The following is a 26,520-nucleotide window of genomic DNA, read 5'->3' as shown; positions in this document are numbered from 1 at the left end:
TATTAAAATCAAAACCAAACAAAAACCTTAAAGCTAAACATACAAGACTGTGGATTGGAGAAATTTTGTTTGAAGTTAAGTTCAGGTTAATAAATTTTAGCTTTAAATGCTTTCCTGTAGATGAAAGTTGACTCTTGTTTAATTTCTTCAAATTAGAGAATTCAGAAGTTCATTCACTGTATCTTCCCCCAGAACCACAGAAACCAAATTTCCAAAATCTCTGGAGAGATCTCAGACTGTTTTGAGAAGTAGCCAACATTATAAGAAGTAGAGAGTGTTATGCTAGAGTTGGGAGCTTAACTTCATATAGTGTGGTTGGTTCTGTTGCAGTCAAGTCTTACTGCATTGCTAGAAAGACAAGAAGGAGAAATGGTGTTCTGTCTTTCTCACCTTTCTCTTTGTTCCATGTGGTCTGTGTTTTGGGTTAGCAGCTTCATCTGTATGCCCTGATTGAACATCCTGTCAAGTATCTGGGATAAGCTCCCGAAGGTTTAACTCAGTATTGAATGTATCACTGCCATGTTAAAAAAAAAAAAAAAAAAAAAAAAAGTCACTTTTTTTAAACACGGGAAAGTAAGAAAGCTACAGTGCCCATAAACTCATCACTTACATAAATCCCTTTGATGTTTTATATGGTTAGAAATTCAACTAGCACAATTTCCTCCCTCTCCCAAGTATCAATCCCCAAAGTTAGTGAACCTCATAAGAAATTTATGTGAACATCTCATCATATATATGGATATGATTAGTTATATACACACACCTATATATCATTTGTAACAAACTCAGTAGAAATCATAAGCAGAATGGAGACTTCACTGATTGAGATTCCATTAAGAAGCCTTGAGACCAATTTCCAAGGCCATAAGAAAGGGTAGTTCACTAAATCACAAAAGGAAGTACTAGTTCTCAAAAAAGATAAAGCTGTTGGGGTGCCTGGCTGGCTTAGTTGGTAGAGCATGCATCTCTCTTGCTCTCAGGGTCATGAGTTTGAACTCCACATAGAGGGTAGAGTTGGCTTTTAAAAAAAAAAAAAAAAGATAAAGCTATTTTTGTTCTATAAATTCAAAGAACAGTTTACATTGTGACTCTGATAAGCAAGATTTCGATTCTCATCTGGCATTTACCTAGTGAGCACTTTGACCTAGACTCTATGCTAAGTGCTTATTACCTTATTTCCCATTTATTCATTTGACAAATGCTAAGCTTGTTTTATTTGCTAGGCACTATTCCAAGTGCTAAGGATTCAGCAATGTACAATCCCTACAACAAAAATAATATTTACATTTAAGATCATAAAGGTTTAATATTAAAACAGAATAGTAAAAGGGGTATGGGTATTACTTTCCACCATCTCCCACGCAATGCTAAAGACTGTATAATTTATTAAAGGCATAATCACTTGAATGTTTAGATAGCTGAATTCACTTTTTGAATTTTATTTAAGTTCAAGTTAATTAACATATAGTGTAGTATTGGTTTCAGGAGTAGAATTTAGTGATTTATCACCTTACATCTAACACCTAGTGCTCATCCCAGTAAGTGCCTTCCTTAGTACCCATCGCCCATTTAGCTCATCCCCCCACCCACCACCCAGCAACTCTCAGTTCTCTTAACTATAGAGTATCTTATGGTCTGCCTTCCTTTCTGTTCTTATTTTATTTTCCTCCCTTCCCCTATGTTCATCTGTTTTGTTTCTTAAATTCCATATGTGAGTGAATCATGATATTTGTCTTTCTCTGACTTACTTATTTAACTTAGCATAATATACTCTATAGAGTCCCTCTTTTTTTTTTTTAAGATTTTATTTTTAAGTAATCTCTATATCCAATGTGGAGCTCAAACCTACAACCCTGAGATCAAGAGTTGCATGCCTGGGGGGCTCAGTTAGTTAAGCATCCATCTTTTAATCTCTGCTCTAGTCTTGAATTCAGGATTGTGAGTTCAAGCGCCGCGCTGAATAGGCCTACTGTGAAGCCTACTTAAAAAAGAGTGGCATGCTCTACCAACTGAGCCAGCCAGGCACCTCTAAATTCACCCCTCACCTTTTCCCTTTAGTCAGGTTCATTGTTTCTCAGATTTTAGTTTGCATAAAAATTACTGCTCAAGGTTGGATATACTCAACAATCTATACTGAACTTTACGGGCTATTTAAGAAATTTTCAAGGGTTATGTTCATTGTTTTTTTTTTTTAACTAAGTTTTTTTACACATGCCTAACCCCTGTATAACTACTGTATGCATGTTCTTCTGAAGTTTGTGGGGGTTTTTTTGTTTTTGTTTTTGTTTTTGTTCTTTTTTACTTAAGAATATCTTAGATATTTTTCTATATCAGTATATTAAGATATTCCAAGGATGGGTGTCTTTTAATTTAAACTGTTTGTAATTTTTTTATAAACAATACTGCTTTGAATATCTTTGTATATGTGTGTTGATATATCTTGATATACTTTAATGATTATATCTGAAGAATAAGTTCCTAGAGGTGATTGCTGGGTCAAAAAGAATGTGCCTTAAAAAATTCTGGTAGTGCCAAATTATCCTCTGTCTCCAATAGTAGGAGAGAATGTTTTTGCCAGTTTTTTTTTTTTTTTTAAGATTTTATTTATTTATTCATGAGAGACACAGAGACAGACAGGCAGAGACACAGGCAGAGGGAGAAGCAGGCTCCATGCAGGGAGCCCGATGTGGGACTAGATCCCGGGATTCCAGGATTCTGCCCTGGGCTGAAGGCAGATGCTAAACCACTGAGCCACCCAGGGATCCCCAGTTTTTGCCAGTTCTTATTGTTTTGAGCACCTATATTTATTTAAGTAATCTCTACACCCAGTGTGGGGCTCAAACCCATGACCCCAAGATCAGATGTCACATGCTCCATGGATGGAGCCAGCCACGTGCTCCTGAGCTTCTATATTTATTTGTGTTCCATTTGTATTTATAGTTTACTGCCTGTTCATATTCTGTGCATATTTTTTGGTTGGATTGCTCATCTTTCCTTATGGGATTTAAAACATTGTACACAGTGTACATCTTCTGTTTGCTTTTTACTTCATTTATGATGTTTTTTTCCTTGTTAATCTTTGAGTTGTTAAGGCACAGGTTATCCTCTTCTGTTTCTGGGACCATAGTCCCTGTATAGGGCCAGCTTTGAGTCAGAACTCTTTTCTTTTCTTTTTCTTTCTTCCTTTCTTCATTTCATCCTTTCTTAACCATAGTCCTCTTGAGTAGTGAAAATAATTTATCAGGGCTGGAGGAGGGACAGTGGCCCCTGTGAGTGTTGCCCACACCAGTTTATCTGTGAAATACTTTTATTCTTACTCTGCATCCTCCTGCTCCTGTGATTATAAGCTATCAGATTCCTTCAAAGACACAGGGTAAAGAATATCTTTTTAAAAATTTGTTGAAGAGAAAAAAAAAAAAATTTGTTGAAGAGGAGGGACTGAGGTTGGATCAGTACTTTTTAATCTTTGCTTCTAATTTACCAGAAGCCTTTAGGCTTTATTATTTTTTTATTTTTTTGTCTTCAGGCTTTATATAGACCATTTGCGTATTATTTAAAATGAGGGGATCCCTGGGTGGCGCAGCGGTTTGGCGCCTGCCTTTGGCCCAGGGCGCGATCCTGGAGACCTGGGATCGAATCCCACATCGGGCTCCTGGTGCATGGAGCCTGCTTCTCCCTCTGCCTGTGTCTCTGCCTCTCTCTTTCTCTCTCTCTGTGACTATCATAAATAAATAAAAATTAAAAAAAAAATAAAATGAGGAGTGGGAGGATAAAGTTCATTTGGAATAATAAGAACCATATTTAATTTTATTAAAAGGGAAAATATGTTTTGGAAAGAACCATTCACAACTATTTTCAAGTTAAGATTAAACTTAAAAATTAGTATTTATTAATATCACTCACAGGAATAAGTATTCCTCTGCCATTTACCAGTTTGTGACTTAGGGTTATTTAACACTTTAAGCCCACTTCCACATTTGTAAATTGGAGAGTTATAAAATCTCCAAAGGGTTCTTTTCCTAATTAACTGAGAATAAGTATGTGAAAACCCCTAGCACAGTACCTTTGCTTATCACAACCAGAATATCCCAGAATATCCATTTTCTTGTCAGATGAGGTTGGGTATGAAAATACTCTCTAGTGCTCACTTTCAGAATCTGTGATTTAGAATTTAAATGAGAATTTTAACTAGAAAAATTTTAACTAGAAAAATAATTTCACTAATGAAATATTTATTCTTATTGGTTTCTTATTAAAGGATTCTTAAAAAGAATTTAAATGAGAATTTTAACTAGAAAAATTTTAACTTTTTCAGTGTCCATATTTGTGAGTAAAGGCATTTTAACCAGAAATATGTCAACAACCAGTGAATTTTCATAACTATTTCTGTAGTGAATGCCATTGGGCTACTTTGATTCCGTATTCAGTTTTTTTACGTGGCACAGTTACTGTTTTGGCCATTATTCCCACCAGCATTAGTTTTCTTCAGGCACATTTTGTAAATGTGAATTCATCCAAGCAAATTTTACTATTGTGTTTGTATTTTTAATTTGTGTAATTTTACGTTGATTATTCCCACTGTACAAGTATGAACCAGACAGAAAACTAAAATTTTGTTTTCATGTCTTGGGATAAGAAGCACCTGTAATATGAAGCAGTTTTCCTGTTCTGCCTCAGAAGTAGAGACTTTAGTTTATGTACCTTTTGATTCAGTAATTTCATTTCTAAGATGTTATCCTGAGAAAAATAATACAAATAATTTGGTCATTCCAATTTTAAGAGCAATTTTGCAATGAGAAACTTGAAACAAGCAGTAGATAATGATACAAAGTATATTTTCCATTACTTAACCGTGTACCATTCATGTCCATTTTGTGTATCAGTCACATTCATTACCATTTAACTGTAATGATATGGGAGATACTTAATGATAAGTCAGTAGCTCTCAGCCTTTCAGGATATGTTATTGCTTGAAAAGAGCTGTTCATGGAAAACTGTGTAAGTGATGACTCCGTTTAAAATATACATGTACTCGGGGATGGGGTAACTGGGTGATAGACATTAAGGAGGACATGTGATGTAATGAGCACCAGGGTTACATACAACTGATGAATCACTGAACTCTCCCTCTGGAACTAACAATATACTATATGTTAATTGAATTTAAATAAGTTAAAAAAATAATATACACATACTCATCAACATGTAGGTTATCCTCTCTAGGTAATAGGATCACAGATAATTACTGCTATTTATAATCTGCATGTTCACTGATACGTATTTGCAAAAGGTATCACAACTGTTTTCCTTAATATTTCTATTCTTACCATTCTTTTGCATCTGGTAGAGAAATAGTGTACATAAGTGCTAGCACGTGGGCTTCAGCATCACAAAGACCAAGGTTTGAATCCTGGCTTCCCTAGTTACTACTTCTTTGACCTGTTACAAGTGATGAAACCTCATCAGGCTTTACTTTTTTGATACTGATTGATCTTTAAGATAGGTTTTTGATTTTTAAGATTAAATGAGCATATAGATACAAAGGTCATATAGCGTGATGTCTGGCACACCATAAACTTACAATAAATTATATCTATTACTAATAATACCACAACCACATGAAAATGCCAATATTCTTATATTAAAGCAATTTTTAAATTTAAAAGGACATTTTTGCCTTAAGACATTTTGAAAATACGGGAAAATATAAAATATAATCCCACTAGTCAAAGAAGATCATTAGTATCTAGTATATACAATTTTATATCCTCTGAAAAACCAATACCCTAATAATGAATTGCTAGATATTCTATATTTAATGTATTTACTGAAACATGGACTTATCTGTAATCTTTTCAGATCAAAACTTAAAATAGAAGATATAAAAGAAGCCAACAAAGCATTGCAGGTGAGTAGAAAGTGTTTCCCTCAAGTAGGAAAGTAGAGATCTATGTGAGTTTCCAATAGAAGATAAAGTCCTGGGGGCACCTGAGTGGCTTAGTTAAGCATCTGCCTTTAGTTTAGGTCATGATCCTGGAGTCCTGGGATTGAGCCTCACGTTGGGCTCCCCAACTCAGTGGAGTGTCCGTTTCTCCCTCTGCCCCTCACCTCAGCTTGTGTGTGTGCTCTCTCTCTTCACAAATAAATAAAAATCTTTTTTTTTTTTTTTTTTAAAAAGGTAAAGCCCTATATAAATCTCAGGTATTATTACTGAATCCCAAGATTTTTGAGGCGAAAGCACTGAACAGGTAGCTGGGATGATGGAGATCCAGTTCCTCCCTATTATACCTCTAGAATCAATCAGTAATCATGTTGGAAATGACCTTGGAAATAATTTTGTCTACCTTCCTATGAAGTGTGGCCTGATAGAGTGAAACTGTCTTTGAGAGTCTTTAGTTCCTATGCTGTTCTGTTACTTACTAGCTTTGACCGTCAAGTCATACCTTCGTGGAGTTTGTTTCCTCTTCTGAAATGGCTTATGAAATGGGCATATGCGTAGGATTTTGCACAGGGTTGCTTTGAACATTGAGGTTAATATGTATGAAAAGTAATTAGTACAGCTTATCAGTATATGGTTCTGAATGCATCTGGATGCAAGAATCCCTTCTACGACATAGGAGAAAACAGTCTGTGAGCACTTCAGTGAGATTGCCTCCTGTCATAGTTTCCCATTGTTTTTTATCAAAGAGTTACATGAAAATAGTTTTTAAAAGTCAGTTAGTACTAGAAAGAATTAAAGACAAAATGGTAGCAGTCTCTTGTTCTTCACCCCCTTGTCTCTATCCACTCTAGCTCCTGCCACCTGAATGAAACTACTTTCAATTCTTTGGTTTATACTGGCATTTTTCCCCCTATTTCAAAATCATAGGCAGTATATATTACTCATTTATTTAAGACTTATTTTAGACCTGCTTATGGCCTGGTTAGCATAGTAGATGAGTATTCTTTGGCTATTTTTAAATATTGTTCTTTGCTGGACCACATAGTATATTGTGATTATGTTTTCTTTCTTGGACTATTTATTTTTTCCTTGGAAGTTAATAATTGCCTTTCTCCTAAAGCTCATAATATACTATACATTAACTAAATTTAATGTTAAAAAAATTTTAAAAAGAATTGCCTTTGAAAAAGTTTTGTCGTAGAGCATCTGAGTTTTCTTATACCTTCAAACACTTCTCTAACATGTTTTTTTTTTTTTTTTAAGATTTTATTTATTTGAGAGAGAGGGTGAGCTAGTGGGGCAGGGGTTGGATGGAAGAGGGAGGTTAAGGGACAAGCAGACTCCATGCCGAGCATGGAGCCCCGATGCAGGGCTTGATCATGACCTGGGTGGAAACCAAGAGTTAGATGCTCAACTGACTAAGCCACCCAGGTGTCCCACTCCTAACCTCCTCCTTCTTCTTCTTTCTTCTTTCTTCTTCTTTTTTCTTCTTCTTCCTCTTCCTTCTTCATCCTCCTTCTTCCTCCTCCTCCTTCTTCTAGATTTTATTTATTTATTCATGAGACAGAGAGAGAGAGAGGCAGAGGGTGGAGCAGGCTCCATGCAGGGAGCCTGATGCAAGACTCGATACTGGGACTCTGGGATCATACCCAGAGCCAAAGGCAGATGCTTAACTGCTGAGTCACCCAGGCGTCCCCTAACATGCTCCTTGATTAAAGTTTTTCCCATGGTAAAATGAATCAGATAATTGTTCAGTTCTTTTTTCCTTGGAGTCATCCCTCATGGAGTTCTTTGCCCTCCCGCTCCAATATGGTCTGGTCATTCCTCTCCTGATATTTTCCTTTGCTACATTCTTAGATTAGAGCTTAGCTTCTATTACTGGAAACTCTTAACTTTCTGATTTACTCCCTTGTTTTGAGTAATGCATACTTTAGTAGCTTCCTGGGAAATGCTGAATGAAATGATAAAGGTTTTAAGAATTTATGCATCTGCATATTTACCTTTTATTTTGCTCTCATTTTTTTGGATAGGTAGGAATGTCTGCCCAACTGTCATTATTTAAGCACTGTAAAATTTTCTTCATTGTGAAACATACCATGTATGTAACTTTATAAATACAACTTAAAAACACTGGTCTCTTCTCTGGTTAGCTTATAATTGAACATGTGTGCTCTGAATATATTTTCCTTCTTATAGTAATAATCCTCTATTTTGTGTTCATCATTATGCTGTTTTTCTTATAGTTTTATCATTTATGTCTATCTTTAGCAAAATATGTATATTTCTCTGTTTTGCTATATAAACATTGATTTATATGTGACTTGATTTTTTTTGTTCTTGCTATTGGCCAATTGATGTGTTTGGGACAGCTGTCCTATAGAGTTTCTTATATTCTGAATTTTATCTGCTGGTTCCTAGTAGTCTTAAGACTCTGTTCTCTTATTACCTAGAAACTGGAAGTTAAATCTAAAAAGTTTGGTTACATTCAGGTGCAACCTTCTGTGAGAACTTTTATCTCTGTTACCATATTTTAATATTCAGCAGCCCTTATTTACTCATTTTTCCTTTTAAAAATGGCATCCTGGGATGCCTGGGTGGCTCAGTGGTTGAGCATCTGCCCTCAACTCAGGGCGTGATCCTGGGATCCTGGGATCGAGTCCCCGGATAGGGCTCCCAGTAGGGAGCCTGCTTCTCCCTCTGCTTATGTCTCTGCCTCTCTCATGAACAATCATTCATTCATTCATTCAATCAGTCTTTAAAAAATAAAAATGACATCCTAAAAAAATGTAAAAATGGCATCCTGCATTTTATCTCTGAGGATATTCATTATAGTTTATTTTTAAAAATATTTTATTTATTCATGAGAGACACAGAGAGACAGACAGACACAGGCAGAGGGGAAAAGCAGGCTTCATGCAGGGAGCCTGATGTGGGACTTGATCCCTGGACTCCAGGATCACACCCTGAGCCGAAGGCAGATGTTTAACCGCTATTATAGTTTCTTTAAAGTTTTCTTTTGCTACTGCCATTCTTTCTTCAGAATTCTCTTCCTGGGTTTGTTTGGCTGAAGTACCTCATGCCTGTTATTCCTTAAATGTTGGAAAATCCCATTTCAATAAAGGCACAAAAAAGTCTTGAAAGCCCTGTGTGTGATGGTTGGGTAGTTGGGAGTGGATTGTCATAGATGGTAGGCCTCACCATAGAAAAATCTGTTAACTAGCAAACTGTTGGGCACCCTGTACAAGTTATGTTAATATCTACAAGGCTTTTCTCTGTGGTGATTTAATTTCTCCAGAAAAGGATTCTCTAAAATGTCATCTGCTGAGTCTAAGTTGGGTGGCTGACATTCTGGAATTGGGCAGAGAATAATAGCCATGTTTACAGAGCAATAGCTTGCTCCCTTCTAGTTTTGGCTTTGCTTAAAAACAGCCGTTTTCTTTTTTTTTTTAAATTTTTTTTATTTATTTATGATAGTCACAGAGAGAGAGAGAGAGGCAGAGACACAGGCAGAGGGAGAAGCAGGCTCCATGCACCGGGAGCCCGACGTGGGATTCGATCCCGGGTCTCCAGGATCGCGCCCTGGGCCAAAGGCAGGCGCCAAACCGCTGCGCCACCCAGGGATCCCAAAAACAGCCGTTTTCTTGAGGAAGCAACTTCAGCTCTGTGGAGAAGTTTTTTTTTTTTTTTTTAAGATTTTATTTATTCATGAGAGACACAGAGAGAGAGAGAGAGGCAGACACACAGGCAGAGGGAGAAGCAGGCTCCACGCAGGGAGCCCAACGTGGGACTCGATCCTGGGTCTCCAGGATCACACCCTGGGCTGAAGGCGGCGCCAAACTGCTGAGCCACCCGAGCTGCCCTGTGGATAAGTTTTCATATTTGTAAAATGGGAGCTGTAGTTACTGATCTCTGAGGTCCCTTTCCACTGACACACTAGGCCTGACCTGCAGTTTAAAGCTTTTCTCCTTGGGAGACAGAAGGGTATGTTCAGTCTAATTAAAAGGGGCATCTGGGTGACTCAGTCTGCTAAGCATCTGACTTGATTTTGGCTGGAGTGGTGATCTCGGGGTCATGAGGTGGAGCCACGGGTTGGGCTCTGGGCTCAGCAGTCTGCTGCTTTCCTTCTACTCACTGCCCTTCCTGCATGGGCTCTCCTTCAAATACATAAATCTTTTAAAAAAGATAAGTAAAATAAGCCTGGAAGACCAACCCCTGATGTCAGAAAGGTTACTTCTGAACTGATGCTGCTGCTTGGAAATTGATGCCGCTTGGAAATCTGTTGAAATCAGGCATTCCATCCCTTAAGGGATAGCTTGGCAGGAAGTAAAGCTGCTTCCACTAAGTGGCTTTTGGACATGTGGGAAGTTGCTTTCCTTTTTAATGGCATTCATCAAGTAGCACTGGATTATCTTTAAGGTCCCATCTTGCTTTAAAAAAAATTCTCCAATTCAGGCAGCCCAGGTGGCTCAGTGGCTTAGCGCTGTCTTCAGCCCGGGGTGTGATCCTGGAGACCTGGGACCCAGTCCCACGTCGGACTCCCTGCATGGAGCCTGCTTCTCCCTTGGCCTGTGTCTCTGCCTCTGTCTCTCTCATGAATGAATAAAATCTTAAAAAAAAATTCTACAATTCAAGTCACTTGATTCTTTACTAGTATTTGTCTGATATGAGTGATCCAGGTTTTTTTTTTTTTTCTTCTGGCTGACTTGATTTTAAGAATATAATAGTATATGTATACATGTAATACATATACAAAATACGTGTTATTGGTAAGGCTTCTGATCAACAGTAATTGTAATTAAATGTAAATTTGGAGGGATAGTCAAGAATTATATGCAGCTTTTTGTCTATGTAGAATTTGGTACCCCTAACCCTGTTATTCACAGGTCAGCTGTACTTGATTCTTTGGCAGCAGCAACATGGCTTAGTCCAGTCCAGGCTGTTTCAAAAGGGAACACATGATGAGATTAATCAGAAGCAATGAAGACTGTTCCTTCACTTAGGTCTTCCCGTTATAAAACTGGCATCATCTACAAAGCTGCTTTTGTAAGGAAAATTATGTTCCCTAGCCAGGATCTTGGATGGGTTAAGAATGGGTCAGTTTTAAAATTTCAGGTGTCATGTTAACTCTTACTTGTTAAAGACTACTTACATACATTTTGTACTCATCTACACAGTAGCCATTAAATTTGTTATGGAACTTAAGGGAAATTAATAGCCATGTAAGATTTAATATAAAGTGAAGTCTTCTCTAAAATAATGAATTTGAACATCTGACTTCCAAATTCTCTTCAAATTTTAAGGACTTACTGAGGTATATAGTATACATAATGCCAAACTCCTGCATTTTCATAGTCAAAATGTATCAAGTTTTGTTGGACTAGATAATCTCTAAGGTTCTTTCATCCTTTTTTTTTTTTTTTAGGCTCTTTCATCCTTAAAGAGAATTCCCATTAATAGATTTTTAAACATTTATAATGGAAATGTCCAAACATACACAATTATACAGGGAAAAACTAACCCATTAGCAGTATATGGCCGATCTTGTTTTATTTATATTTAACCCCATTCCGTTCTCCCTCACCCAGATAGTTTTGAAGCAAATCCCACTTTATTCTCCAGATGTTTTAGTACGTAAGAAAAGGGCTCATTTCTGATTCATCTCTATTCCTATAAGATGTTCTTGGTTGAAAATATTTTCACATGTAATTTTAGTGTTAACAATTTGAGTATATTCACACTTTTTCCTTCTAGGGACTGGTTTGGTTGAAAGACAAAGAAGCAACACATTGTAAACTTTGTGAAAAGGAGTTCTCACTCTCTAAGAGAAAGGTAAGGGAGATGGGAAATGAGTTAAAAAAATTTGGTGCAAGCGTGGATTCTAACTTTACTCAATTTTTAAAATTTTTCCATTTAAAGCACCACTGTAGAAACTGTGGGGAAATTTTCTGTAATGCCTGCTCTGACAACGAACTGCCTTTGCCTTCTTCACCAAAGCCAGTACGGGTTTGTGATTCCTGTCATGCATTGCTGATCCAGAGATGTTCGTCTAATTTGCCATGAGACTCCAGAACGAAGTCCTTACATATGAAAGTACCTACAATGAATGGTTTATGTATGAACCATGTATATGATGTATTTAGATAGCCCTTCTTAAGCAGCTTTCAGACAGTATTGGTACCAGTTTTATCTTCCACGTATTTCAACTCATGGGAATTAGTAGCTGTAGAATAGCTCCTGTTATTCAAAAAGAACTTTCAACAGGGCATGCTTTAAAGTAACTTTAATTCCTAATTGATGTAATAGTCATTTAACTTTTAATGCCACTAAAAAGGCCAGAAAACATAGCTAACACACATTTGCCTTATTTTTTAAAGGCCTTCTTAAAAATAGGGGTTCAGATTGTTTTATTCTACAAATTGTCAAATTGGTATTTGATGGTGCCTGTAATTTTAATGCACTTTAAAGCTTCAGAGTTCTCAGATCAGAAATGCATTGAATTTTTACAAGTATTCGTATTCCAGTTCAACAGACTTGCTAAGATTTCAACCTTAATTACTTGTCCTTTCTGCCCCACTTCCTTTTCCCATTTTGCATTAGAAAAGGCCACTATTTTATCCTATAAAATTTCCTTTCGATCCTTCTCTAATCAGTGTATTGGTATTTTTCAGATATACTAGGTTAAAGAGGTATTATTTTACCTCAACTTTTTCCTTATTTTAGAAGGAAGTTATTTGAAATTATTACTTGCACAGCTTTCCATATGCTACATACACCTGACTCACTAAATTCCTAATTTTTTTAGGGAGGGCTCAACATCTCTATAAATGAAAAAAATGTTTACTAGTAAGGGATTATAGGCTCCTGATTGATTCTCCTGGAGAAGCATTAAAGGAGAAATCTAGTTTGCCCCATAGGACTGAAGTAAAAATTTTCAGATTTCCATTTCAGTAACTTTTAGGAAGCATTACAGTGCAGTGATCCTCTACTGCACATATGTATACAGTGAAATATTCACCATTTACTGAGTGCCTAGAGCCAGGATCTTGAGCAGATGAAGATGTGGTCTCAGCCCTGCCATGAAATACATGAACTATTTCAAGCATGAAAGATTCAATAAACACTAATCCCATTATACCATACTTGTAGCACACCAAGAATATTTAAATGTTACCCTCGTAAAATTAATCCTTTAAGCAGCATTACCACTCGGGAGATCACTTTTTCCCCTTTTGGTATTAATTTCAGCCATGCACTTTAAGCCTGTGAACCTTTGTAACAGATCAGATAGGAATCTTTGATTATTCCTAGGAGCATTGTCTTTAGTGAGTTAATCATGGCCACTCTCTTCCCACCTCGAGGTTTGTCTGTAGGATCCTTTCCTCAGAGTATAAATAGTTTCAATAGGGTTTAAAAATAATTTTCTAAATTGCCAAAGTATGAAATCAGTATTTTACTTGGATTTATTTTCTTCATATTCACTTAACTTTTGAGGTCTTCAGTTAGAACCGCTGTACAGGTTTTTAAGGTGGTCTTTCTTGAATGCTGATGGAAATAGTCGAGATGCATTATATTCTTGAACTGTTTTGTATTGATGAGTAAACATTTTTATGATTGCTAAAAATGAGAATAAGCAAATAGGAAATTTCAAATACTAAGTGTTTTTTTATTGTGATTAGTACAAATTTTAAATCGTGATTTTGCTTAAATTCCAAGGCTGGATTTCATTTGACAAACCATGATTTTCAGTCCCCCTTTAAATTCCTTGCTATTCAGAACTGTTTATCATCATTGGTTTTGGGTTTTTTGTATGCAAGCTTTTATGACAGCAATATAATTTGCTTCATTTAGTTTGGGCTCTTATTTAAAAGCCATTTATACTAAATTTTGGATTTTGTTATAAAACTTCCAATTTGTATTGTGAACTAATTTTCAAGATTTGCCCTCATAGTATTTATCTTAATGAATTTCACATATCATTCTCTTGTCTAGCCAGTACTACCACAATAATGCTATCACGGTGCCAAGGAATTGTGACTGTAATTCTTCTACTCTGCAATGTTTTAAAATGTGAATTTTATAAGCCAAATAAAAGATATGAAAAATTAATTAAGCCTTTCGAAGAACTTGCATTACAACTTTTATACCGTAACTAAACATTTTAATAGGATGGGTCCTGGGAAAATAAAACATGGGATCTTAAAAAAAAGTAAGTGGTAGAAGTCTAAATGTATAAGATGGATCACTACTTGAGCTAATGGGCTCCATTTAAGCTAACAGTACAAAATCACTACTTAGGTATGTCATTTTGTCTGATAGTCACTTGAGTATCTCCTACCAATTGGATTTATAATCAGTAACCGACAAAAAACATTCTAGGACAGATATTATCTCCCACGTTGATATTTATTACATTAATAACATTTCTAGCAAAAACAAGTAACAAGGTCAATAACTGAATTCACATTGACAGGTTTCATTTTGATCCATTAGCCAATTTGGAAAAAAGCCATATTGATTAAAGGGATTAAAAGTAAAAAGCACCTTTTCCTTGCTACATATAGTATTTTTTTTTTTTTTAACACAGTGGCTCTAAAACTCCAAACAGATATCAAATGCAAAATCCAACTTCCAGGACTCATTTTAATTAAAACTATCACATGGACTTGTCTCTTACATTTGTTTAGTCATTTACACAGTTATTAAAAAACAATATGCTTTATTGGGTAGGAAAACTGAAAATACAGCTGAGAGAATTATACTCCATAGTAAATACTTTTGTAGTGAATTCTCATGTCACTGAGAACCTTAACCTAGTCTAAGACATTTTGAGATAACTTACAACTATCACTTTTTTGGAAACATTTTTTGGTACTTCAATCAAGTGCTGAGTGAATTTTATTCTAAAATCTAGGGCTAGAATTTAAACTTCCAATATTCTCATCCCCAGTAACACAATTATGAATATTCAGAAATCCAGATACCTCTTAAGATCTTCAACATTTCAGAGCTATGCCTGATAAATGACATTTGAAAAAGAATGTAGAAATTAGCTGAATTTATACTCCTGAAAACACCTACTCATCTTTAGGATTTATATTTACAGTATTGTCCAGGAGAAAAGAAAAAAGTTACACTATTTTCCAAGTTCTATTTCAGATGTCTGCTTATTAATAAGACTTGTAGTTTATGCAAACGTGAACCATTGTCCTCTAAAATTACACTATACTACTTCTTGTAGAGCTAATAGTAAAATACATCAACCCAAATCTTATGAAAGCAGCACATCCTTAAGGAGTAACTAGTATATAAAAAGTATCAACATCAGTGGTTTGAATATAAAAATTTATTTTTAAGTCAAAGTATGCAACAAATAAAACCTACAGAAAACAGATTTTCCCATCACAATCTGTTGCTTTACCAAATAATATTTTGAAAACACATTCCTTCAGTCATTATAAAGTTCTTAAAATACAAAAGAAATTAAATCTGTAAGAAAGTCTAGTAGACCAGACGCTGTTGTCAGGACTTTTATCTTGGTGGTTATGCTTTAATACATGCCACGCCATCCACCTCCACTCATGCCACCTTGCCCATAGTAACCGCCACTGCCTCCACCACCACGGCCTTAAAAAGAAAAAGTCAAGAACTGTTTTACCAGGAGATAGCAGCACATACTTCATTGAATATGTCTACACACATGGGGCTAATCAATCAAACCACAGTAACCAAAGACACTTACCATAACCACCCAAGCCATCAGGAGTACCATATCCTCCACTGTAATTGTTACCCATTCCCATTCTTCCAACAGATCCATAACCTCCCTGATTATCTTTAAAAAGGGGGGAAAAAAAAAAAAAAAGGTTGAGACTGATTGCTAAGTGTATAATTCTACTCATTTAAAAATTTTACCTACCCATTCCATCTCTGCCATAGCCGCCCATTCCAGAACCTCCCATTCCAGAGCCACCTCCAGGAGTAGAATTCAAGAAGAGTTCAATGTACCGATGTTCTTGAAGATAAAAAATAGTAAAAGGGAAGGAATGATGGATCAAATTTATCAATAAAAGCATAAAAGATAATTAGCTAATATTAATGCTAAAATTAATCTGAAATTATGTTTATGGAGACTTCCTAAATCAGTAATAAAAATGAATGCCAGATAGGGCTAAAACCTAAACTACCAAGTTTTGTTCAAACTGTACAATCTTGAACAAGTAAAAAAGTGGTTGGGGTCTTTGCTTTCCTTATCTACAAAAAGGGCTGATTCATTATTTCAGAACCAATTAGCGTGCTTCTTAAAAATACATTCCATGCCCAAAAAAGTGAATTAGAATCATGAAAATAACGTCCACGAAAACTTATTTTTTACTGAGTACAAAGTGATTTTTTTTGTCACCAGATTTAGGAAGCATTGGTCAGGGAAAAATTTAATGGTTTGAAATGTATTTGATGACATGCAGAAATAACAGATGGGTTCAAGAGTGGTAAATTTGCAAATGGCACAGGAACTCAGGCAAGTACCAAGTAATACCTATTTTCCCTCTTTAATAACTTAAGCTCAGATAACTGGTTAAGAATGGAGTCTGAATTATCCCTTCAATAAAAGCCCCCTAGAAAGCCATTAAAGTCTGAACTTTTTTTTTTTTTAATTTTTATTTATTTATGATAGTCAGAGAGAGAGAGGCAGAGGGAGAAGCAGGCTCCATGCACCGGGAGCCCGACGTGGGACTCGATCCCGGGTCTCCAGGATCGTGCCCTGGGCCAAAGGCAGGTGCCAAACCGCTGTGCCACCCAGGGATCCCAAAGTCTGAACTTCTTAAAGGCCATATGGTTTCAGATCCCAGTGACTGCCAAGAGTTACTTAGATCCTGTAACATCTTACATTTGAGGAATTACAAACTAGTTATTTTATAAGCAAGCTCACACTAAGAAATGAAATAGCAAGCCATGGATACCACTTACGCATGTTATTCTTATCTTTAGACATGGCAGCTACAGCATCTTCATGTGTCACAAATTCTACATCTGCTTCTCCTGTTGCTCTGCCATCAGCTCCAATATCAATATGCACTCGTATTGGATTTAGTGGTGAGAAGAACTAAATAAAAGAAAGCACTTATTAATTTTCTATTTACAACTTGTTTCTTATTCATTCTACTTAGATTATTGAAAATAAGTTCAATAACCAACCTCTCTACTGCCTTGTATTACAAGGCTAACAAATCAACTACAAAGGTTCTGGGAATATAAGCTTATACACACTTTCTTCACTTCCAAGAAAGAAATTTCAAAACTGTTTAAAGGATAAATAGGTCACCAGAGCCTTAGAAACATGTGCAGAGAATTAAAGTGCTATGATTCAGGACCAATGGAATTTGACAAACTGACAAACTGTATATGGATAGCTCCCAAAATAGATCACTTAGTTCTAATCACAAGTTAACCAGAATGAAGCAATCCTAAAAGGTACCTGGAACTTAGACCAATCAGTTCCCGGTAAGATCTATAGCTTAGTTTCTTTTAGAGCTAAATAGTAAACAGTCTTGGCTTTGGAGACCAGTGGATCTCTACTACAACTACTCAACAGGTAAATCAATGGGTGTGACTAGATGCACATGGGCTGAAGTCTGCAGATACGAAACCAACCAGTTTCAAATGAGCATCTACACCCATTATTTTTAACACCTTCTGTTTCTAATCATGCCGTGGCTACAAAGCTGAACAACTAAACCTCATGACTTTATTTTCTTATGAAAAGGATTTTGATATTAAACTATAAAGAAAAAGATGAGAACATTAAGAATGCTTCAAAATTAGATACCAGGATAAAATACAAAGTCAGTAATAAATTACTAAAATCACTCACATTAGCAATGTCATTTTCAGTTGCACGAAAAGGTAATCCTCTCATATGTACAAAATGTCCACCATGAAAACCTGAACTTGCATCACCAGCTCCACCATAGCCATGTCCTCCCATACCTAAGAGAATAAAATTTCCAAAGATTATAGAAACTATTGATACACGTAGTAAAGCGTTTCAACAAAACCTTTTCCCCTATATTCTGACAGTCAATAAATCCGTACAGTTGTTCTAAACATGGACTCACATCAATGTTTACCTGTACATATACATCTGTATAAAGCCCCACATACGTATGCACTAAAATATGCTCAAGTTGATTATTTCAATCAAGTCACCTCACCTATTATTACCACTAAATGACTGTAAAATACTAACATACACCTGAGTATGACTTAATTTACCTCTTCCATCTCTCATTCTGTCATCAAAGCCATCGTTTCCATAGCCATAATTATTATAGCCACCATAGTCATCAAAACCTCCATAACCTGCATAATTTAATGAGAAATACATGAATATACTTTCAAGAGATAAATTTCATAATCCAGTAAAAAAAAATTTCATAATCCAGTTTATAAAATCATTTTGTGGTAAGCAGTATGGTTATATTATTACAAGTTTACAACTCCCAACTTAGTGCATGTGGAAAAAGAAAGCAGTTAGTAACATTCAGTGGAAATAAAAAATCTCAAAAGGACGCATTTAGACATTAAAATTAACTCTCACCCTGATGTCAAACAAATAGTGTCAAAATATGCCAATATCTTCATTCTAATTTCTGTATAAACTTATCTAGGTGCCAATATGTGCATCAATCAAGTCCCATAGCTGGCCACGGGAATCCGTATTTTCATGAACAGGTTTTAAAACCCAGTAGGTACTGAAATTACTGCCATTTCTGTATTTCTTGACAAAGTGTCAGGAATATTAAGAAAATGACAACAGAACCTTTGTTCATTAGATACACATACCACCATCATATCCATCACCTCCTCGTCGCATTCTGTCATACATACTTCCACGCCCAGCTCCATAATAACCCCCTCTTCCTCCTATCGGTCTATCATATGGTCCCGGTCGCTGGCCCAGCAATCTTCTTGGTGGATCATAAAATCCTTTGATTTCACTTCTGCTACTTCTGAAGATCTCAATATACCTATTTAAAAATGGTTTAAGGTATAGGTTTCAGCATAAATGTATTAGAATGAATAAGATATTGGGCAAAAATGCAGTAAGTTTTTCTACATCTAGGCACATAACCCAATTTAAATTGCCTAAATACACCATAAATTAACATTTTTTTTACACCTACAAACTTAAATAATTAATATTTAAGTTTTACATAGACAAACTAGTCACTTGAAAACAATTCATATAATATAAATATAATTTTAGCTTGTTTCCTTTAGTACATGATAGGTGTTTAGAAAAAATAGCTGATTAAACAAAAGCATCTATCAACAACATCCTACAGAGAAATGGAAACAATCTAATTTTAATTTAAGCAAACTATTAGCATTAATTCCCCACCCAAATCTGTAGTTTCCAAGTTAAATTTAGATAATTATCAATTCTTTTAAACTACCCCAGAAAAATGTTATTGTAACCCCCCCATTTAAGCAATAGTGACCCACAACCCCCAAAAATAAAAATTTAACACCATCCCAAACTCTCCATCCCCACCTGTGCCCTATTCTTTCCTTGTGTTTCCCCAGAGCATTTTCTGCTATCTCCTTTGAAGCAAACTGCACGAAGGCCTCCCCTGTGCTTCTCCCCTGGTAGTCCATCGTCAATGTTATCCCATTTGGCACGATTTCCAACCCTTTAACCCAAGGACAAATAACCCCATCAAGGGGAACAGTGTTAAAGGCTGAAACATTCCCATCTGAATCAAATATTTAAAACAAGTCTAAACAAAACAAAACAAACAAAACAAAAAAGCTTAAGTTTCCCATCACCCCATAATACAAGCGGAAGATTTTTTCAAATATTATTGGATTACATATTTTTTTTTGCAACCAGTGTCTTTTTAAATTATGCTAAAAGCTCACCTATGTTACATTTAAAAAGCTGAATCAAATTTAACTATTGCTCCATATGATAATTCATGGTTCATTTCATCATACATAATTACTCTCAATTAAGTTTATTGCACATTAGTTAGGTTTTACATATTCTACACATTCTATACTGAATATTTAAGTGGAGCATATTTCATAACTTAATACATTAACCAAGATATCATACTCAAAAGTCCCCCCCAAAAAATGGGTTTTACAAATTAAAAACTGAGTAATAATAAAAATATAAAATTAAAATACTACTAAACTTTGACTAATACTAGAGGTACCTTGAAAGAACTGAACTATTTCCTCTTTGCTGCAACCAAATGGCAGTCCACGAAGTCGTACTGTCCCATCACTAGCGTCATTTGGACCATTATGTTTCATAACCCAATCCATCTCAATAACGTTTGATTTAAATGCTATAAAAAATAAACAAGCACATAAAGCAGTCAATCAAAATATACTCTTGCTACAGGTACTGAAGAAACACCACTCAGTGGTGCAAAACAGGAAATATGTGGCTTGTTGACAATGCCACAGTTCAAAGGCATGACACTTTCCATTTTGGGATAGACAAAAAGATTGGGAAAACTGAGTGAAACCCAACTCCTCCGACCAGAAAGTACCAAATTTCTAAGAACCAAGTTTTATTTAATGCTGAATCTTAAGAAAACTTCATCTTGATGTCCACTTCAGCCTTTTTCCTCGTCTCTCAAATTTTCATTCACATTTTTCAGGTTTTACTTCTTATTCATTGAATCACTTTGTAAATTCTTTAAAACTTAACTTATTCAAAAGCTGCACATAGCATCACTGTCTACTCACAGTAAGAGGCTAAGTCAAAAGTTCAAGGAGTACTTTGTTTATGTCATTTTTCTAACATCAAAGTCTTAACTTTTTAGATGCATTTTAATTCTAACACATCAAAATTGTTTTTGAAGGAGGAAAAACTTTATTTTAACTAAATCTAAACACTCCTCAAAAACGTTTTAAAATGAATTAGGGTGAGCTTTAAAACTGAGGTAAGCCACTCAAAAGTGAATGCCTTCCAACAGTACCAATGTTTTTGGAAGCTACCTGTTGGGAAGTTATAGGAGATAGTACATTAAAAAAAAAAATCAATTCACTGCTTTACTTTTAAACACAAATTAAAAAAACAAAACAAAACATAATACATTCACATTTAAAAAGTATTTTAGGGTACAATGAGAAGCCCTCCTAGCCCTCCAAAAAGAACCCCTCCACATCCAGTTCCCTTCCCAAGAGACAACCATCTTTTCTTTTAGAATTCCAGAACAGTTTAAAGAGGCTAATGCAGAAGTCCTTCAGCTGCAGAAACTTACCAGACCTTACAAATTCCACTAAACAACTGTAGGAATCCTACTCACCTGAGCATTTCAAACCTTTCCCTCACCACCTCCTCCCCTGTAAACAAAACAGTTTGTTCACTTGATTCCTTTACACTTCAAGATATTGCATAACCATGTTCACTAATATTTGATTTCACACCATCTAATTATATCAGTCCAACAGGGAGAACATCTGCAAGAGTAAAATTTTTTCCCTAGGATCTGTGCATTTAAAATGACCTAAGGTAGAAATTTTCCAAATGTGTTTATTAATCAAATACCTCTGGCATATGAATCACCTTTGATACTTGTTTTGCGGTTTTTAAAATTCTGGGAGTCACTCTAGACAGAGAGGTCCAAAGTGGGAAGGCTATGATTTTTGTATCAGAGTTTACAACTAATTTTTAGGCACACCAATACCAGGAATTTTTGAGAGAGAACTGGTTTTGAATCCCTATTCTGCCACTCACTGGCTGGTTGATTTAAGCACACTTAACCTCTGTATTCAGCTCTAAAATATAGCAGCGGTGCCCATACCTTGCTGGACTGTTTTAAGACTCAAATCATTTATTAATGCTAAGTCTGCAGTATGGTAATCATTCAATGGTAGCCATTCTTATTGGATTTTAAGGGATCCTGTAAAACTATTGAAATATACCACAAACCTTCAAGAATGAAAAACTATCTTGAGTCTTAAAAGGAAATAAAGATAGAAGTCATTTCCAAAGTCAACATAGGCTTAAAGCTTTCAAGTTTCTTAGGACTTGTCCAAGATAGAGGAAAAAAAGGAGGATTTTGGGAAAGGTTTACTAGAACATGTGTTAGGAAGGTAAAAAATACTGTTCTAGAGTAGTCCTGAAAGACAGAGACCCTGAAATCAGTTTGGCAAAAAAGTTGAGACATAGAGTGTATCTACCATTTTCTTAAAGCAAAAACAAAACACCCCCCCCCCCCAAAAAACTTTTTAAAAATGACACCAACTTCAAAAAAAGAAAAAAGAATGGCTTTCCCATAAAAGGTGATTCAAGGGGATCCCTGGGTGGCGCAGCGGTTTGGCGCCTGCCTTTGGCCCAGGGCACGATCCTGGAGACCTGGGATCGAATCCCACATCGGGCCCCCGGTGCATGGAGCCTGCTTCTCCCTCTGCCTATGTCTCTGCCCCCCCCCCCCCTCTCTCTCTGTGACTCTCATAAATAAATAAAAAAAAAAAAAAAAAAAAAAAACAACAACAACAATCTAATCTGTTGTGAAAAGACCTTAATGTGTGATGCTTCTTCTCATTTAGCCCATTTCTTTCTTCATTGTAAAGACACTTTGGGGAACAAAAAAGGATGGAAATTGACTTATCTTTACTATAAAACTTAAGCCCTTTCCAAGAAACACCAGCAAGCAAAAGTAGTTTTTTCAATCAGTCCATACCAAAGAGAACTATATAAACAAAGTATTAAGTCTGTAAAAACCACACAAGGCAATTTTAACTTGAGGAAAAGTTCATCAGATTCAAAAGACAAACTATTTTATAGGATGACTCTCCACCCAACATGTATCATGTATTAATAAGAGTATGCATCTTAAAGCCACACTAGACTTCTTCAAAATTCAAAATGAGTCTAGAATTCTAGTTACAAAACAAAACCAACAAACTCTTGAGACATACAAAAGACAATCTGCTCTAATACATTAATAAAGTGTCTCAGAAACTACCTGGAATTTATTAATTATTCAGGATAATCCATCTGAACCTTTCTTTGCAACAGTGTCATGACTAATCTTAATTCTGCTTTAAGACTTCCCAAGTGTTAGCACCAATTAAAAAAAAGTTGAACTAAGATAACTGTAGTCAGTTTTGAATGAGACTTTAATTTCCTAAAAGTTATGCTAGGTCAAAGAGACCAGTCACAAACGTCCACATACTGTATGATTTTTAAATGGGTCAAGTCTGTTCTTTGTAACACAGGCATATGCTATCTCCTGAAGCATTAATACATAAAAGTTACAGTGTGATGCATCAAATAACTTTATAAATGGAAACCCACTCGCCCTAAAAAATGAGAATGAACTTCAAACTCTGGCAAAAAGTGGTAATATGTCTAACTAAAATGAAAAATTTACATCATTTCCCCTTCCCAATGTGCTCGGTCCTTAATTTTCAGTAGAAAAAAGACAATAATACCTAAAGGGAGGTGAAGTCTAAACTTACAAAGGAGTTTCTTTCCTAAAACAAAGTAACCATCACCTACTGCAGCTCAGCCACTTGTTTACCCAAATAAGAACACGGTTATTAAAAATATAAAGGCAATTAGCAACCAAGATGGATTTCCAGATTGTGATGCAGATGAAAGAGAGCAGAAAAAAAGGGTTTCTAGGGTAATCCAATTAGGAAAGCAGTTTTATCATGAACTGTATCACAGGAAACTGGGCTTTTTCAAAGACTACTAAAGTCAGACCATCTTCAACAACATAGAAGTTTTTTCTTTTTTTTTTTTTTAAAGCTGAAAACGGTAGGTAAGAGTTCTTGTAAAGATTCACAGCTGTTATTGGAAACTGTTACTCTCAGGCCTTGCCTGTCACTTTTGTATCCTATTCAGTAGAAATTACCAAGTTCTCTCCTAAGGACCAAAAATCATCACCCTACCATATGACTGGGCTTTCGGTTTGTCTTCTTGTTGAGTAGGCTTATTTTCTAGGTCAAAATATTACCACAGTCCTATACCAAATAAAAAAACATGCTCAGCTACCAAAAGAAAAATTAACGCTAACTGGATGCTGGATGTATTTTACTTCTACAACCTCCTTGCACAACGTGTAATCTTTGGAGATTTAATACTGAAAAGCCAATAACTCAATTCCTACACAAATTTATGCCATCACGGATTGTTTTAACCGTCTCCTAAAGGTAAAACTCCTACTTAAATTATAACCCAGTATGTGCCAAACTACACAAAACCATTGCCAAACCACCCACCCCCGCCCAAAAGTTCAGAAAGCTCTATCATAATTCACTGGGCCCAGACGACCTATTTGAAATAGGCCCATTTCACATTCCTAGGACAAGTCACCCGCTTTTTACTGCTTACAAAACAAACTACCCATAAAGTCTTTACGTTTAAGATAAACGTCAGAAGGAATAAAAAAAAAAAGAAAAAAGAAAAAAGAAAAACCAAAAACACCCTTTGGAAAAATAAGTACGTACTCTTTTCGAAGTTCCAAATCTGGAATATAAGGGCCGGCTAAGCGTCCTTTATTCCTCCCCGGAGACTTTTCGTTTATCTAGCTGCCCTAGAGACCAGAGAGCTAAGGAGAGTACGCCCCTTCCCCCCCTCCCCACACCCCTCCGTCCGGCAGCCAAGCTTGGCTTTAAAACCTTCGCCACCGGGCGGCGGAATTACAAAGGAGGCCGTCTGCCTCCTTTGTCCTGGATTTGGGAGTTGAGCGCCTTCGTCGCCATTGGCTTTCCTCCCCCAGCTCCAGCCTCTCTCATCTTGGGAATCTGCGTCAGAAGTCACTCGCAGTCCCGCCAGCCCTGGTAGCCCAGCCGAGACTGCGGAGGAAGGCAGGCCGCGGTGGGAGGCCAGGCCCATCCGGCGCCATTTCCATCGGGAGCGCGCCCGCCAGCCCAGACCGCCCCCCCCCCACCCCAAATGCCCAGCCTTTCCCTGCTCGCTTCGTTCCCCACCCTCATCCCTTCCGGGGCGCTCTGACCTCCCCCCCCGACCTTCTAAATCAGTTTTCGGAAGCTGAGGGGCAAAAAGTAGTAAGAGAGGGGAAGGGCGGGAAGCCGAGGTGGCCGCGCCACCGTACCCAAGATGGCGGAGGCCAAACCAGCAGGGAAAGAGGGGAAATGCTGGATGACCCCCCACTCCGGGCCTCAGTTTCGTCCACCGAATTTCACCTGAGCAAGTGTTCCCCCCGCCCCGGCAGGCCGCCCTCCGTGAAGTGGGAGATCGCCTGGGAGGCGTAGTGTGGCCGCCTCCGAACGGCGACCTCCACACTCCCCCCCCCCCCGCCTCTCTTTCGTCCTTCTCCCGACTCAGCTCTTGAAACCACCAGCCCAACCTACCCCCTTTTACTTCAGATACCCTGTCGGGCGACAGTAACGCCGACTCCGGTGCCCGCGGGGTCGGTCGTGGAAGAGGGAAAAGTCGCTCGCCTCGTGTAGCGCTCACCACAACGGTTCTTTCAACCGTCTCCGGCGGCGGCAACCGCTAAGGGAGCTGCGCAGCAGAGCGACTGGCTTGGGGGGATGGGAGAGAGCGAGCGAGAAGGAGGGGGTGGGGCGAGAGCAACGGAGACCTGCCGGCCCGCTCTCGCGAGACCAGAGAGGCGAGCCCGCCTCGGTGCTGGCCGCTGGAAGCGCGCGTGCGCGCTGGTGGGTTGACCAGTTTGTTGGGGGAAAGAAGTGGGGAATAGCGGAGCTAGTCCAATTAGAGAGACGCGGGTTACCGTAAAACTGTTAAATGCGCAGAGCCCACCTTTCCGCCCCGCTCCGGAGGATGTGAAGTGGCAGTGGTAGTTCTGCCAGTGTGTGTGTGTGTGTTGAAGCGGTGCGGAGAAATTCTCCGAAGGACAGATTCCATAGAGGCCCTACCTACCCTTGCCCCAGCGTCACGTGCGGGGAAGGGATGCCACGTGGTTCGGCGGCCAAATGCGAAGAGGGCTTTTCTTGGGAGGTTTGCGTTATGCAGTAAAAGTAAGTGTTTCCCCGCTGCGAAGATACAAGAGTGTCCTCCAGACTCTCATTTGGGCTTAGTCCGAGGCCCCTCCTCCTGGTACTAGGCGCCGGCCCCGCCCTCGCCCTCCTCCCCTCTCGGTTTCCCTCTAGCTCGTCTCGAGGGAAAGTTACTCGCTTTCTCCTGTGCCTGCCTTCCTGTTTGCTCGCTCCTGCTTTTCAACTCTTCACTTTGTATTGAAGTGTAATTAACGTACAGTGTTTATATTACTTCTAGGTGTACAACGCTGGTGGCACAATTCTTTTTTTTTTTTTTTTTCTTTTTTCGGTGGCACAATTCTATACTCAAGGCTCACTAGGAAAAGTAGTCACTGTTACCATAGCCTTTTTTTTTTTTTAATTAAGATTTTTATCCATTTATTCATGGGAGACCCAGGGAGAGAGAGGTAGAGACACAGGCAGAAGGAGAGGCAGGCTCCACGCAGGGAGCCCGACGCGGGACTCGATCCTGGGACTCCAGGATCACACTCTGAGCCAAAGGCGAATGTTCAGCCGCTGAGCCACCCAGGCGTCCCACCATATAGCCTTATAATACCGACTATATTCCCTATTTTGGGCTTTTCACC

At 37.5% G+C, this 26,520-nt stretch overlaps 3 protein-coding genes across 24 annotated transcripts in view; 2 read left to right on the top strand and 1 right to left on the bottom strand.

Annotated features, from left to right (window-relative positions):
• The window catches only part of RUFY2 (RUN and FYVE domain containing 2), a 52,480-nt gene extending 38,433 nt beyond the window's left edge, over positions 1 to 14,047 (top strand). For 6 of the 7 annotated variants that reach the window (XM_025434821.3, XM_035715367.2, XM_049108997.1 and 3 more), the window contains 3 exons: positions 5,860 to 5,908; positions 11,693 to 11,770; positions 11,858 to 14,047. In XM_025434821.3, the coding sequence (XP_025290606.1) occupies positions 5,860 to 5,908; positions 11,693 to 11,770; positions 11,858 to 12,001 (271 nt within the window). In that variant the 3' untranslated portion in view covers positions 12,002 to 14,047. The remainder of the gene's footprint in view (positions 1 to 5,859; positions 5,909 to 11,692; positions 11,771 to 11,857) is intronic. The other variant, XM_049108996.1, reaches the window with a different exon arrangement.
• Positions 14,048 to 14,325: 278 nt separating this feature from the next.
• HNRNPH3 (heterogeneous nuclear ribonucleoprotein H3) lies at positions 14,326 to 25,786 on the bottom strand. Of its 11 annotated transcripts, none has more exons than XM_035715372.2 (10): positions 25,698 to 25,786; positions 20,161 to 20,295; positions 19,494 to 19,632; positions 18,782 to 18,966; positions 18,212 to 18,298; positions 17,811 to 17,926; positions 16,907 to 17,042; positions 15,858 to 15,953; positions 15,681 to 15,773; positions 14,326 to 15,565 (listed from the first exon to the last, which is right to left on the bottom strand). In XM_035715372.2, the coding sequence occupies exons 2-10, from the start codon at positions 20,270 to 20,272 to the stop codon at positions 15,489 to 15,491; spliced, it is 1,041 nt and encodes a 346-aa protein (XP_035571265.1). In that variant the 5' UTR covers positions 20,273 to 20,295; positions 25,698 to 25,786; the 3' UTR covers positions 14,326 to 15,488. The 11 variants fall into 11 exon arrangements, with proteins under 11 accessions (XP_035571265.1, XP_025290613.1, XP_025290615.1 ...); XM_025434828.3 differs by lacking the exon at positions 25,698 to 25,786 and adding an exon at positions 25,392 to 25,510; XM_025434830.3 differs by lacking the exon at positions 25,698 to 25,786 and adding an exon at positions 25,286 to 25,492 and having other exon boundaries at positions 18,827 to 18,966.
• PBLD (phenazine biosynthesis like protein domain containing) overlaps positions 25,576 to 26,520 on the top strand; it is a 44,496-nt gene continuing 43,551 nt past the window's right edge. For 3 of the 6 annotated variants that reach the window (XM_049109002.1, XM_049109000.1, XM_049109001.1), the window contains exon 1: positions 25,576 to 25,594. Coding sequence is in view for 3 of the 6 variants with exons in the window: in XM_049109003.1 (XP_048964960.1) it covers positions 25,871 to 25,915 (45 nt within the window). In the remaining 3 variants the exon portion in view is untranslated. Of the gene's footprint in view, positions 25,595 to 25,777; positions 25,916 to 26,520 lie in introns of those variants that run through there. The other 3 variants (XM_049109003.1, XM_025434835.3, XM_035715376.2) reach the window with 1 other exon arrangement.

This window comes from Canis lupus, chromosome 4, assembly GCF_003254725.2.
Source record: "Canis lupus dingo isolate Sandy chromosome 4, ASM325472v2, whole genome shotgun sequence".
In the NCBI taxonomy this organism is placed as follows: domain Eukaryota; kingdom Metazoa; phylum Chordata; class Mammalia; order Carnivora; family Canidae; genus Canis; species Canis lupus.
This window is presented reverse-complemented; position numbering and strand designations above follow the sequence as displayed.